At 38.1% G+C, this 14,695-nt stretch overlaps 1 protein-coding gene across 6 annotated transcripts; it reads right to left on the reverse strand.

The window, feature by feature from the left end:
• Positions 1-2,799: 2,799 nt before the first annotated feature.
• On the reverse strand, positions 2,800-11,326 carry SDR42E1 (short chain dehydrogenase/reductase family 42E, member 1). 6 transcript variants are annotated; one of them, XM_023494631.2, is made up of 4 exons: positions 11,107-11,326; positions 6,912-7,165; positions 5,055-5,151; positions 2,800-4,420 (listed from the first exon to the last, which is right to left on the reverse strand). In XM_023494631.2, exons 3-4 carry the CDS (start codon positions 5,120-5,122, stop codon positions 3,298-3,300), a joined length of 1,191 nt encoding a protein of 396 aa, XP_023350399.1. In that variant the 5' UTR covers positions 5,123-5,151; positions 6,912-7,165; positions 11,107-11,326; the 3' UTR covers positions 2,800-3,297. The 6 variants fall into 6 exon arrangements, with proteins under 6 accessions (XP_023350399.1, XP_031807145.1, XP_003757905.1 ...); XM_031951285.1 differs by lacking the exon at positions 6,912-7,165 and having other exon boundaries at positions 11,221-11,326; XM_003757857.4 differs by lacking the exon at positions 6,912-7,165.
• Between the last annotated feature and the right edge of the window lie 3,369 nt (positions 11,327-14,695).

The following is a 14,695-nucleotide window of genomic DNA, read 5'->3' on the forward strand; positions in this document are numbered from 1 at the left end:
ATATTGCTGTTTCCTGAAACTAAAACAAATCATTTTGAGCAAAACTTGTGACAACCATTTGAATATATATTTTCTGGAATTGTTATTGAATTTCCACTTGTACATATCTTATCTCCTCAGTTAGATTATAACTTGCTCAAGTACATAAATCTTGTCTTGTACCTTGATCTCCCCTATATCCCACAGTATAATGGGCATATGTGAGTGCTCAATAGTTGTTGCCAGACTGGAAAATCCCCTTCTTTTTTCTTCTTTTTCTTTTCACTCTGTAAAAGAGGCCAAGGAAGGAAATAAACCCAGAGTGGCTATATTGACTTCCGTTCTAGGTCACCAGGGGCATGAACATGACTATTGGAGTCTTCTGAACAAGATAACTTCCTAAACTTCTTTTATCACTAACATGAGGATCACTGTTGGCATTCCAGGAAGTACCTACTCCTCTTTAAACACAGCATGCTATTTTCCTTCCTATGGCAAGGCAAAAAAAAAAAAAAAAAAAAAAATCAAGATGCCAGGGCAGCAGACCAGCAGGAGCCTGGAAGAAAGTGTTCGACAACAGGACAACTTTAGGTCTCCGTTACATATTCCCCTTCCCTCCCCAAGTGCTATTTAAAATTGCATTGTTTTTGATCAAAAGTAGTTCTTTGTAACTAAACCAGTTTCCAAAAAGTGCCATCTGTTAGGAACAACCATCATTTCTAAGATATTATATAGAAATAGTCTAGTCCCATGGAAAGGGCATTTGCCTAGAAGTTTGTAATTTCACCTATTTGTATGTTCCCACCAAACAATACAGATTACAACCTATCTCTAAATTATCCTGTATATATTTTGGCCGTTTGCCTGTTTCCTCCCCTATTAGACTATGGATTCCTTTATAACAGGGATTGGCTTGCTTTTTTTTTATTCTTTCTTATCTTTCTTTGTAACCCCATCATATAACACAGTGCCTGGCACACATCAGGTACTTAATAAATGAATACAGACTGACTTACTAATGTCTGTCTTACTGACTTACCAATGACTGACCCCAAAAATATAAATTCCTTGAGAGCAAGAATTGTTTTGTTTTTGTCTTTGGATTCTCAGGACTTAGCATAGTGCTTTGTACATATTAGGTGCTTTAATGTTTATTAATCAAATGAGAAAATGTATATAAAGCACTTTGCAAATCTTAAAGTGTTATAGAAATGTCAACTATTATTATTTAGAGTACCATAGGTAAGTGACAAGAGTTTTGAGACTTTAGAAATCATCTAGTTCAGTGGTTTTCAAACTTTTTGATCTCAGGATCCCTTTATACTCTTAACCCTCCAAAGAACTTTTCTTTATGTGGTTTTATCTATCAATGTTTACCAAGTTAGAAATTAATATATTTGGTCTTTATGACCTCTGAAAGGGATTCAGAAAACATATGGATCCCTAGACTACATTTTGAGAATTACTGATCTAGTCCCATTTTACTGATGAGAAAACTAAGACAGAGATAGAGAAAGTAAGTCAAAACTTGGACTATAATGTCCCGGGCTAGCTTTCTGGGGGTCCTTTGGATAGGCCTTGGTCTTTAGGTGGAGAAGTGATGAAGGCAGGAGAGCCACCAGGATGGTCAAAAATGGAATGTCTCTCTTCCAATCCTTCTTAGCCTTATATACCTTATTGTAATTACACCATTACAACATACTGATTATGTGCGAACTAGAAAACCATTACATCACCATGCCAAGTACTAAGTATATGTATACTAGAGAACCATTATTTCATCAATTCCACTGAGTTAACACCTTGTTGTAACTATCTTTGTTTCAAGTATGCTTCTCCAAGTTCCAGCCCTCTACAGTTTTCCAGCTTCAAGATAAGTACTTCTTTGAAAATGTGCTGAGACAAATTTTTATGTCAATATTTGAATAAAAAAGTTATATTTCTGATTTTTTTTAAAGTTAAACTGAGTGGAAAAACATGTAATCTTTCTCTTAGTGGTATCTATGGCTAAAACAACTGTTCAGACAACAAGATTATCTCTATGATATCACTATTCATGTGCTAGGAACTGCTATATATTTTATTTATAAATTCAGACTATTTCACTATAGGTGAAATAACTAAAAGGAAATAAATTGAGTGCTACTTTTAAAAACTAAAAATCTATAGGAGATGGGGTTATAAAGTAATGCGACCTCTTTTTAATTAACAGATCAGAATGTACACATTTACATAATGTCTTTATGGGAGGCTATACCCATTCCAGCAATGATTCCAGTGCTTAAAATGTGTGTGTTTTCCTCTTTTGGTGCTTGTCTCTAGAACCAGTTTATAACCATATAATAAAATTAGTCACCTTTTGTGCAGTTTTGGTCAAAAAGAAAAATTCACACTTTAATCTTCTATCACTTTTATGAACTTTGACTTGAAATGAATCTTGGCTGTTTTCCAAAAATCAAGTCTAACTGTCTCAAAAGACAAAGATGGAAGACCTTTGAACAGATTAAAAAATTATCCTACAGACTCTTAATTTCACTTAATAAACAACTACTGCTATTAAGTATAAGGCACTATGAAAAACATAGATAAGTAAGGCACAAAAGTTTCTCATCTCAAGGGGTTTATAAGCTGGTAGGGAAAAAGAGTATTGAATTTAAAAAAAGTTGACCCTGAGAGATATATTAGAAGCTATTAAATATTATTATAAATATATCTAATATATAAATATATTAGATAAAAGCTATTAAAGCTATTAGATAACAAGAACTTAAGGCCTCAGAAGATCAACCTGTAGAAATCAGAGAAACAGATTTTTGTTGGATATAGGAATTTTTTTTTTTTTTTTAACAATTAGAGATGTTCAAGTATGGAATTAGATATGGAATTTATTATCAAAAGAGCTATTTAAGCCCAACATATCAACATTGGTAGGGATAATGCAGAGGGTAGTCCTGAACTGGGTAGATGAAGTTGTACCAGATAGCATCTAAAATTTCTTCCAATTCTACTATTCTCTCAGTGCTCACTTCCTCTTCAGAAGAGTGTCCACCATGAAATCTGACTGTAAAGTTATTAATTTTTTTAATCCTTTTTATAAGAATTTAATCACAGCAGACCTAATATGATGCCTGTTCATGTTTCTAGTTCATGTTAAATAAAATATGTTATCTTGGCTCTGAAATATGCCATGAGAGAAAACGCACAATTGCTTTGGGAGAAACTCACGAAAAAGTTGCTCCCACACACAAATTTTGAAATAACTACATTTCCCCTAGCCATAACTTCAAAAGAAGTAATGAAAATAAAATGAAACAATTTTCAAAATAAATCTTTCAAACTGCTATCACCATGATCATTGGAAAACCATGTGAGAATTGCAATAGCTAGGAAGAAAATCAACATGCCATTCCAAATAAGATGCTTTAAGGTATAGTTTTGGAATTTTCTACCATGACCCTCAGCTTTAAACCAATCTACTACTTCCTTGAGGTCAAATGGCTGTGGTTCATAATGCAGTTCTTTTCTAGCCTTCTCCATGCTGAAATAATGTGTGACCCCAGTTTTATAGACTTCTGCTCGGGTGAGGAAAGGCTGAAAATTATAAAACCTGCCCAAGAGGAAGTACACCATCTCTGTCATGAAAGCAATGAAATAAATGAGGTTTAACGGTAGGCGTATGGTAGGGAATGGATAACCCAATCCTTCAACTAATGGCCTGAAGAATTCAAAATTATTCACTGGTCTTCCATCAGAGATAAAATACGCCTGCCCAGAGGCAATATGTTTCTTGTCAGCTTTTAAAGCTTCTGAGGCCAGAATATGGGCTTGTACCAAATTATCCACATGGACAAAATCTACCAAGCTTTTGGGATCTCCATACACAAATTTGAAGAGCCCCTTTTCTATATATTTCACTATCCTGGGAAGATGCCTCTGTTCTCCAGGCCCATAGATACCAGCTGATCTCAAAACACAGGTTCTCAAAACACCAGTTCCCCTGTCCAAGGCTGTTCCATTTGCCTCCAGTACTTTTTTGTCTGCAACAGATTTGGTGCGAGAGTAGTGATCAGGATGAAGATGAAGAGGTAGATAGGGCAAAGATTCATCCCCATTCATTATAACTTGGCCTCCAAACACCACGTTATAAGTACTAGTATAAACCAATCTTGACACTCCTTTCCTTCTGCAAGCCTCGAGTACATTTTCTGTGCCTTTTACATTGACATCTTCAATACGCTTATGATTCAGTTGCTCCTTTCCTGACATGCCAAAGGAAGCAATATGGAAAACACAAGTAACATTTTGCAAAGCGTTCTCTAAATCGGCGATGCAGCGAATATCTCCACATATCAACTTCATCCCTCGGGGAATATCTTGAATAGAAATGTTGATATCAAACAGAATCACAGTGATACCCTTCTTGCATAGTGTACAACCCAAACTGAAATGAGAAGGAGAAAACATCACAAGTATTAATTACAATGCTGTCTCTAGTAAAATTAACAAATGATTAATGTTTGAAATGTGAATTAAATAAAATTTTCTTGGAATTACAGATTTACCTCATTTACATATTGAATATGTGAAAAGTAATACATAATTTGTAAATTTGTATCACTGGCTTATTTTATGACTACAGAATAGCATTTCCTTTCAAGTGATGTTCTTTAGGTAATGGTTCTTAATGCTTTCATCCCCATTTTCTCTTTTCTTCAGTATTCCTCCTCCATTCTCAGTTTAAAAAATAAAAAACTAAAAGCTATTATGGTATCTATTTTAAAAAAATCCTTTGATGTGAACACAAACACTTCTAATTATATTTACTTTGTTAATTAGATTTTCAAATACTGACTTTTTTTGGAAGTGGAACACACATGTGTTAATGGATTTTACTGTCCAAGGTGGTCTTTGTAGTGAGTTCACATACAAAATTACTACTATGACCTCATAACTGATAGTCTGTATTACAAAATTATTACAACTCCCAGCTATACTTTTTCTATTCTTCCATTAAAAGCAACAACTTAGGAAAGAAATCCATGAATGTCTTTTTCCCCCCCTCTATAGGTACTGACCGGAAACCAAAGTAGCCACCTCCTCCTGTAATAAGTACTGTTTCCTGAGGTGATTTTTGGAGGTCCATGTCTGTGTACTGAAATAATTAAAGTAAGCCTAAAAGAAAAAAAAATGCTTTAAGAAAGATATTACATTATTATTCTCAATATGGACAAACTAAAGATATTCCATAAGATCTCTTTCTTTTCTTATATTCTTCAACTCAAATGACTCATATGTTTCACTTGAAGAAGTAGCCCTTTTCCCTGCCAAGGTAATTACCTCTATATGCACTCTCAATTCTACTCTATTCTAGCTTCTCCAGCAGATTATTCCTTCCATCATCCCTTTTCTCCTTCACTATCGGTCTCTTCTTACTAGATCTTTCCCATATCTCCCTTATCCTTAAAAAACAAAATAAAATCCTTTAATTGATCCTATTGTACTATCTCTCTCCCTTTCTCAGCCAAACTTTCTGAGAAAGCTGTTAACATTCAATGCTTCCACTTCCTCCTCTTTCACTCCTGTTCTAAACCCTTCTGACCTCATTTTTCAATTGAAACTACTCCCTGAAATTGTCAGTGACCTCTTAATTGCCGAATAGAATGCCTTTTCTCAATCCTCATCCCTTTTGACCTCTCTGCACCTTCTGACACTGTCAATCATTCTTTTCCTGGATATTTTCTCCTCTCTACATTTTCATGACACTGCTCTTTCCTGGTCCTCTACTCCTATCTGTCTGACTGCTCTTTAGTTTCCTTTGTTAGATCTTTATCTAAGTCATAACTACTAACTACAGGTATCCCTCAAAGCTCCATCCTGAGCGTTCTCCCCTTTTTATTTCTCCCTTAATGATTAGCTTCTGTGGATTCAATTATCATTTCTATGCAACTGATTTTCCGATTTCTGTATCCAGTTCTAATCTTCTGAGCTCTAGTCTCACATCACATTTGGATGAAATTTTTTTTTCTTCACCTGTTGTCTAATTTTCATGAGCTCCTCACTTTTGTTTTTATTGGGAAGTTTTTCACTATTGTCCTGGACACTCTGGAGTCCTCAGCACCCAAACTACTTGCTTCAATCATGGCTGTGTTAAGATCTACAATTTTGTTTTTTTCTGGGAATTGTGATTGCTTTTTTGATGAGCCAGATCTCAGACTAAAGTAGTTCATTTTCAATAATTCAAATAAAAGATCATATAAAATTAAGCATATAACCAAAGAACTAAATTTTGAACTATGGATTTTAATAATTAATTTAGCATAAAGTAAAACTTGAAATCTGCATATTCTTTTGATAAAAATATACATATCTTGGGGGGAAGAGCCAACATGGCAAAGTAGCAGGCAGAAGTACAAGCCCCATGACCAACTCTTCCAAACAGACCTAGAAAATGTACCAGACTGAATCCTGATGGAGAAATACCAAAAAAAAAAAAAAAAAAAAAAAAAAAAAAAAAAAAATGTCTCTGTGAGTTCATTTTTCTGGCCAAGATATGTATAGAGAAGCAGACAGAGAAGTCTGGGGACACTAGGGATACATCTGGTCAGGAAAACCCTCTGGGAAGCAGGGAGATAATAAACTAGGGCAAGAGGAGGTAGCCCTCCAGAGGACACCAGGATGCAGGAAATGGTACCAATTGGAGGCTTTGTTATAATCCAAGTTAAGTCAAAGATCCTTGGTGGACAGAGATTTGTGCCCAGGGCTGGGGTTCTAAGAAAGGGGCTGTGTACCAAGAGGGGAGCAAATGTAGCAAGCAGTGTGGCTGAGATGCCCAGGAGCAGAGCAGGGCTTCAGTTCCAACTTCCAGTCTAGTCTGAAGCCTGTAGAGAAATTAGGATAGGAATCCCAGGCCAAAGGGAACCAGTGCAGCTTACCAGCTGAGTCCAGCAGCAGTAGGACCTCTTGCTCAGGATAAGGCACTTGAAGAGTTTAGATTAGTGGGTCAGGAATCAGATTTTGCCTTGAATCAGATCACTGGTAGCTTGAATGTTCCCAGCCTGAGTGATCCCTGTAGGATCTCTACAGTATTCAATATTCCCATGAAAGCAAGAGTAGGAACAGTCCGGAGCTTCCCTACAAAAGGGTGCAGAGCTTAGCCCTTACATCAGATCTGAAGTCAGAAAGTAATCTGGAAGAATGAGCAAACAGAACAAATTCCACCATAAAAAGCTATGATGGTGACAGGGATAATCAAGATACAAACCCAGAAAAGAATGCCTCTAAAACACTTAGCAATATCTTTAAGAAAAATACCTTGGGAACAAATTCAAAGAGGATTCCTTGAAGAGATGAAACAAGAATTTTGAAAAATGGTTTTATATATGAAATGAGAGTGCTTGAGGGAAAATAATGGAAAAAAAATGAGGGATATAGAAAGAAAGAATTGGAAAAGGAATCAACAGATTTGTCCAGGCCACAAATATGAAAATTAGGATGGATCAAATTGAAGCCAATAGATAAATGTAAAAAACAAAGTCAAAAGACTAAAAAAAAAGAAAATATAAAATATTTCATAGCAAAAACAATTGACCTGGAATCCTGACTGAGAACAAATTTAAAAATCATACAACTACCAGAAAGCCATGACTACAAAAAACCAGTCTTATACAATATTTCTTTTTTTATTAAAGCTTTTTATTTTCAAAACATATGTATAGGTAATTTTCAACATTCACTCTTGTAAAACTTTGTGTTCCAAATTTTTTCTCCCTTCTTTCTATTCCAACTATTCCAACTATCCCAACCTTCCATTCCTAGATAGCAAGTAATCCAATATGTGTTAAACATGTGTAATTCTTCTATACATATTTCCATAATTATCATGATGCTAAACATGTGCAATTCTTCTATACATATTTCCACAATTATCATGATGCACAAGAAAAATCCGATAAAAAAGGGAAAAAATGAGAAAGAAAACAAAATGCAAGTAAACAACAACAAAAAGAGTGAGAATGCGATACTGTGACCCATACTCAGTTCCCACAATCCTTTCTCTGGGTGTAGATGGCTCTCTCAATCACAAGACCATTGGAACTGGTTTCAATCATCTTGCAGTTGAAAACAGCCTCATCCATCAGAATTGATCTGGTACAGCATTTTAAGAAACCCATAAAGAAAACTTCCCAGATCTCTTAAAAACAGGAGACAAAGTCAAAATAGAAAGAATCTACTGGTGATCTCCTCAAAGAAACCTCAAAGTGAAAACACTCCCAGGAACATCATAGCCAAAATCCATTGTATCTTCATCAGAAAAAAAAAAAATTATAATTCAAGCATCCAGAAAGAAAGAATTCGAGTACCTAGGAATCAAGTCAAATCACACATGATTTAGCAGTCATCACTATAAAACTGAAAATTCCAGAAAGCAAAAGATATAGACTTAAAGGAAAGAATAACTTACTCAGTTTTACTGAATATAATTATACAGGGGGGAAAATGGACTTTTAATGAAATAGATAATAGAAGATAACTGTTTCTAACGGAAAGACCAGAACTGTGTAGAAACTTTGAAGTTTAAACACAGGAGTGAAAGAAACATAAAAATGTGCATAAAAGAAGCATAAAAAACTCCCAAACAAACCATGATCTATGGTCTAATAAATAAAGTCCCCCTAAATAAGGGACTAAACAAGAGTACTCTGCTTATGTTCTAATATGGGATGATAGAAGTGTCTCCTCTGAACCCTATGATCACCAATGGTCATAAAAAGAATTTTATTAAACAAGTCTTGGGAATGGTTTTATTATGTCTTGAAGATCTTGAAAGAATAGAAAGAGATGGGAAGAGGAATCTGGTAGCTGGGAAGAGAAAGTAAGGTTATTGGGATAAGTGTGCTGTTGTTTGTCCTTTGTTCTCCAAAAGGATCATGACGTCAGGGAAGTGATGCTAACTCATGTCAGGCCCTTTCCCCTTCAAAACCATCTGGGTCCAGTGACCAGATACAGATCAGGATGACTAGATATGGCCTTGGATGCAATAGGAGACCTTGGCCTTTTAAGTCTTCAACAGGTCTCAACTGGAATAAGTGAGTAGAAAGCTATACAAAATGGGAAAGCTGCTGCTATTTGAATGTCATGCTCAAAGGAGGGAAAAATACACACATCTGGAGAGAAACTTTTTTTCTTTTTTTTGCTGAGGCAATTGGGGTTAAGTGACTCGCTGAGGGTCATACAGCCATGAAGTATTAAGTGTTTGAGATCACATTTGAACTCAGGTCCTCCTGACTTCAGGGCTGGTCCTCTGTCCACTGTGCCACCTAGGTAACCCAAGTCATTTTTAAGTGACTCGAATAGAAACTTTATCTAATCTCTAATTGGTGTTCATTGAAAAAACTGTCCTAACACCATTAGATGTACAAGTCATTGATAAAAATCATTCACATACATGTAACTGGGTTTATAAATACATTTCACTCAATATAGAAATAGGACAGAAAGGGTAGGAAGAAGAATTAGAGGGAGGTTGGATTGAGGGAGGGATTAATTCTAAACAAAATGAATACTAAGGATATGCTAAAATGTTTATAGGTTTTTCTTTTGAGGCTTTTCACCTGAGGATGAAGAGTATCAATTGGGGAATAGTTGAAAAAGGTATGATGTGTGTGTGTGTGTGTGTGTATACATACATATATATGTATGTGTGTGTTTGGGTGTATACATACATATATGTGTATATATGTATATGTATATATATACATACATATGAGAGCATTTGATTTAAGAAATGGATAAAGGGGGACAGCTAGGTGGTGCAGTGGATAGAGCACCAGTCCTGTAGTCAGGAGGACAGGAGTTCAAATCTAATCTCAAACACTTAACACTGCTAGCTGTATGACTCTGGGCAAGTCACTTAACCCCAATTGCATCAGGAAAAAAAAATATTTTCAAAGAAACCTGAAAAGAGTTGTGCGAATTGATGCAATGAATAGAAAGACAAAACAATTTATAAGACAACAATACCACAAAGACAATTTTAAGAATTCTGAGCAATTCCAATTCCAAAAAGATTTAGGAACTCTGATCAGAGTACTAATGATGAAAAGAGAAGTAAAAAAACTCAGAGAGAATGATATACATGTATTTATATATAGTTGTTGTTTAGTCACTACAACTGTGTCTGATCTTCAAGACTCCATTAGGGGTTTTCTTGGCAAAGATACTAGAGTGACTTGCCATTTCCTTCTTCAGCTCATCTTACAGATGAGGAAACTGAGGCAAGCAGGATTACGTGATTTGCCCAGGGTTACACAGCTACTGAGTGCTTGAGGCCAGATTTGAATTCAGGAGGATGAGTCTTCCTGATCCCCATTCCACTATGCCACCTTAGTACGCACAGATATTTTCCCTTTTGCACAGGACCGATGCGGCCATTTCTTTTGGTCAGCTGAGTCGGTGGGGTTAATCACCTGTCAGAGGCTACTCCTTTAGTCTGGAAATCATCCCAAGTGGATCGATCAGTTAACCTCCGTATCAACAATTTCCTTTCTTCTTTATTTTATAAACTAGATCTGCTTCCAGTATAGGTTTGCCGTATTTTCTTCTTTAGGATGGACAGATGTTTGTAACAACTGCTGACTGACTGGTTTTGGGGGGAGGGGAAGACTGACTGACCCGCTAAGAGTTCCTTCAAGAATGAAGAAAGAAATTGTTCAACGACCAATCCACTGACTGACTCCGCGGAAGAACTGAGCGGGGCTGACCCGAGGGATGGTCCCAACACTGGCTGACTAACCAGAGTGTGACTGGTTGGGGGGAGGGGGGCCCCGTGTAACTCGCTGAGAGGGAACCAGCCTCCGGCTGAAGGGCCGCCTGAGCAGTGCTCCGTCCGGCCGGCAGGCTGAGAAGAGACTGACCTACTCGGTCTGACCGAGAGAACAATGACCGCTGACGGAGCCCATCGACCCAAGCGAGCGATCCGCCGACCTGCGAGTGACCAAGGCCGAACCTGGCAACGTGACTGCGCGAACCGCCCCCCGGCAGGGGGCGCTGACTGACTCACTGAACGATTTACCGGCTCCATCAGTGCCTGACAGGATAAAGGACAGCACACGGCTTTGCCTCACTCACCCACCGCCGCGGAGGGACCACCGACCGGACCACAAACGGGGGTAAGCCGGCCTCACCCACCGGGTGATACAGGGCCGCGGGCGACCCCCGCTCCAAGGGCTGACGGGCGCTTACCCACGGGCCGCCAGAGTGCCCGGCGGCGGCACGGAGGGGAGGCGCCAGCTCCGGGAGCGGCCCGGGGGCTCCCTTCCGTACTGACACCCCGTCGCACCACGCGGGCTGGCCGCACAGCGCCGGGGAGAGGCGTGGTCGAGAAGCGGGAGAGGGGGTGGGTCCTGAGATGCTCACGCCCCGCCCGCCTACTCACAGCCAATGGGACTCGGGGACGGGGAAGAGGAGCTAGTGGGGCGGAGCTTTTCTAGGAAATCCGGAGGCCTCCATCTCCGTGGTTCGTATTTAGGAGCGCCGGGGTTGGAGGATGGGAGCGGGGGCGTGGCTTCTGGGAGGGACCGTAGTTGGGGGCGGGGCTTAACGAATTTCTAGATGGATTTCCGCTTGCTTGCGGCGGAGGTCGGACCCCGGGGAGGCTTGCCCTTAAGCCCTTTGCTTTCTCAGTTCTCTGCGCTTTCGTTGAAGGTAGTAAAATGACAAGATTTAGAGAGAGGAGAACATAGGGATTATAGAATTTTAGAAGGAGAGGATTTTGGCGGTCATTTAATCCAAGGCCTTCCTTTTGTCGGATTTCAGACTGATTTCCCTGAAGCACAGCTCTGGCCGTGTCACGGTCTTCTATTTCCAGTAGCTTCCACGTACTTGTAGATGAAACGTAAAGTCCTTTGTTTGACATGTAAAGCCTGTCGTAAAATAGCCCCTTCTGTTCAGGAGGACGCGGCGGCGCCGCGGCTAGTTCCGGGCCAGGAGCCAGGAAGAGCAATCCTCCTGCGTGCGAACGTGACGTCCGACATCTAGCTGGGGGACCCCGAATAAGCCCCTTGAGCCCCGTTATCCTCCGTTTCCTCATCCTCACGTGATCCTCATTTACGTGATTAGCCCAGGGTTACACAACCACTGAGTGTTTGAGGCCAGATTTGAATTCAGGAGGATGAGTCTTCCTGACCGTCACGTAAAATAAGTTGGAGCAGGAATAGCAAACTACTGCAATGTCTTTGCCAAGATCATCTCAAAAGTGCATAGGACTGAAAAAAAAACAATGAAAAAAATTTATCTTTTCAGTCAGAATTCTTAAACCTTATTTCCTACAATATACTCTGAACTCCCTGCTTTCCCTCTGTATGATACTATACCTCCTAAATCTGGGCATTTTCCCTGGATGTTGGTCTCCTCATCTCTCCGCCCCCTCTCTTCCCTCAAACTGCGGAAAAAATACACTGTTTGCAAGAAGTCCTTCCTGGTCCTTCATAATGCTATGCTTTGCATCTGTTGAGTGCCTTCAAATGATCCCAAATCTATCTTGTTTGGCTCCTTCATTAAAATGTTCAATCCTTGAGGACAAGAAGTAGGTTTTTTTTCCTGTTTTTTTGTCTTTTTTTTTTTTTTTTGGTACCCTTAAGAAAGGTGTTTAATAAATGCTTGTTGAGTTGACTAAATATTAGGAAACTGAAACCCAGGGAAGCTAAGTAATCTTGTCCAACATCAGAAGAGTAAAAATCAGAGAGGTTTGGAGTTAGGTCCTTTAACTTTGAGCTCTTTGCAAATAAACAAGATCACCAAATCCCAGATTGGGAAGGGATCTCCAATGTAATCTAGTCTATCTCATAATTGATCAAGGATTTTCTCTACCACGCAAATGATCTTTTGGCCTCTGCTTGAAGACCACGAGTGAAGAACAGCGCCCCCAAAAGCAGCCCATTGCACTTTTGGATAGTTTTGGCTGTTAGGAAATTTAATCTAAATCTGCTTTAATACAATTTTCACGTCTTGTTCTTCCTCTTGCTCTCTGGGGCCAAATACAAAAAAACTAATTGTTCTTTCATGTGAGAGTAATGCAGATACTTAGACTATCATCATGTCCTACCTAAATCTCTTTTCCAGACTAAACGTAACCAATTTCTTCAACTAATCCTCATAGATCATTTCTCTAGTCCTCCCCCCAACCCAATCCCTTTGTTAATGTATCCCTTCTCTATGATTATCTTAAATGTGATATTTACTGATGGTTAGTTGATTGACTAAATCAGAGCATAATTAAACTGTTACATTTCTTATTTTGGTTACAAGCTATGCCTTTTTTTTTTTTTGCATGCGATTTTGCAACACTGTTGACTCATTTTGAAATTTCAGTTTATTGAAACACCTCTCTTTGCTCAACTCTGTTTCTCAACTTACAACACGTTCATTTTGTACTTGTGAAGTGCTTTTTTTTTTCATTCAAGGATAGAATTTAAAAGATTTCTCTATTAAATAAACTCTTTTTCAATGTGACTTATTGTCCTAAGGTAATGGCCAGTCTCTTTTAGATTATAATTCTGCCATTCAATGTATTGACTCTTCCTTAAAGCTTCATGTCATCTTCAAATGTGACACATACTTTCTATGCCTTCACATGCTAAACAGTACAGGCTGAAAGGAAAATCCAGGTAACCCACCTAAGACTTCTCTCCAAGTGCACATGGATTTACTAATGACTATTTTTTGGATATGGAAATTCAGTAGTTTCATCCATGCACATGTTTTGAAAATAAAAAGCTTTAAAAATAAAAAAAAAAAGAGAGGGGGGAAAAAAAAAAGAAATTCAGTAATTTCAAATCCATTAAGTGGACTCCCATTTAGCCCACATCTCACAACCTTTTCTGCAAGGTAATATAAGGCACTTGGCCAAATGTTTTACTGAAACCTAAGTAAGCATGCTAAAATAAACTTAAATAAAATACAGCATTTCCCTATTCTAACAATTTAGTCACTCATTCAAAAAAAGGAAATGGAGTTAGTCTGTCATAACCTTTGCTTGATGAAGCCATTATGGGTTTTTTGTGACCATTGTATTGCTCTACAAAAGCTTATCAATCTGTTTACTTTCTGTTTAATGTAGAATTTTTTTTTTCTAAAATAGAAATATATCTTACTTTTTAATAGTCCACAGACACCACCCCGTTACTAATTTTGGAAAATGAAGACAATATTTGCTTTTCCTTAGAATTGACAAAATTTGTCAAATACTCTTTCTTAGCCATCCACATCTACCAGTTTTTTCAGTACCTTAGAATGTAATTCAACCAAATGTAACAACTTGAACTCACTGAGAGCAATTAGGTGTTCTCTTACCTCCTGATCACTAATCTTGAGTTTTCATTCTCTATTAATCACTTTTATTCTATCCTCATTTTCCTTGTCAGAGAAAACAGAAGCAAAAGAAGAGTAATTTAGCTTTCTCTCCCTTTTTATCCATTCCATCTACTCTGAACTACATCTTGTCCCTTCAGTGACCCTTTTATTCATTCATGGACATCTGTTACATCAAGGAAACTTCACTAGGATAAACCATGCCTGTTGGATCACAGAGAGGAGAAGGAAAAGTAAAGGATGTTCTTGAGCCCTTTTCCTCAGAACATATCCCAACCCAAAGATATCACTGCCATATCTTGGGCATGGGTCTTTGAACCACAACTCTCTTCAGGATACTCATCCATCT

This window comes from Sarcophilus harrisii, chromosome 2 (assembly GCF_902635505.1).
Source record: "Sarcophilus harrisii chromosome 2, mSarHar1.11, whole genome shotgun sequence".
NCBI classification, from domain to species: domain Eukaryota; kingdom Metazoa; phylum Chordata; class Mammalia; order Dasyuromorphia; family Dasyuridae; genus Sarcophilus; species Sarcophilus harrisii.

Bases quoted from the DNA above. Each gene is read 5' to 3' on its own strand.
- SDR42E1 (XM_031951285.1), bottom strand. From the start codon at position 5,122: ATGGACCTCCAAAAATCACCTCAGGAAACAGTACTTATTACAGGAGGA. The intron at 4,421-5,054 runs GTCAGTACCTAT...TTCTCATTTCAG, and splicing joins GGTGGCTACTTTGGTTTCCG to TTTGGGTTGTACACTATGCA.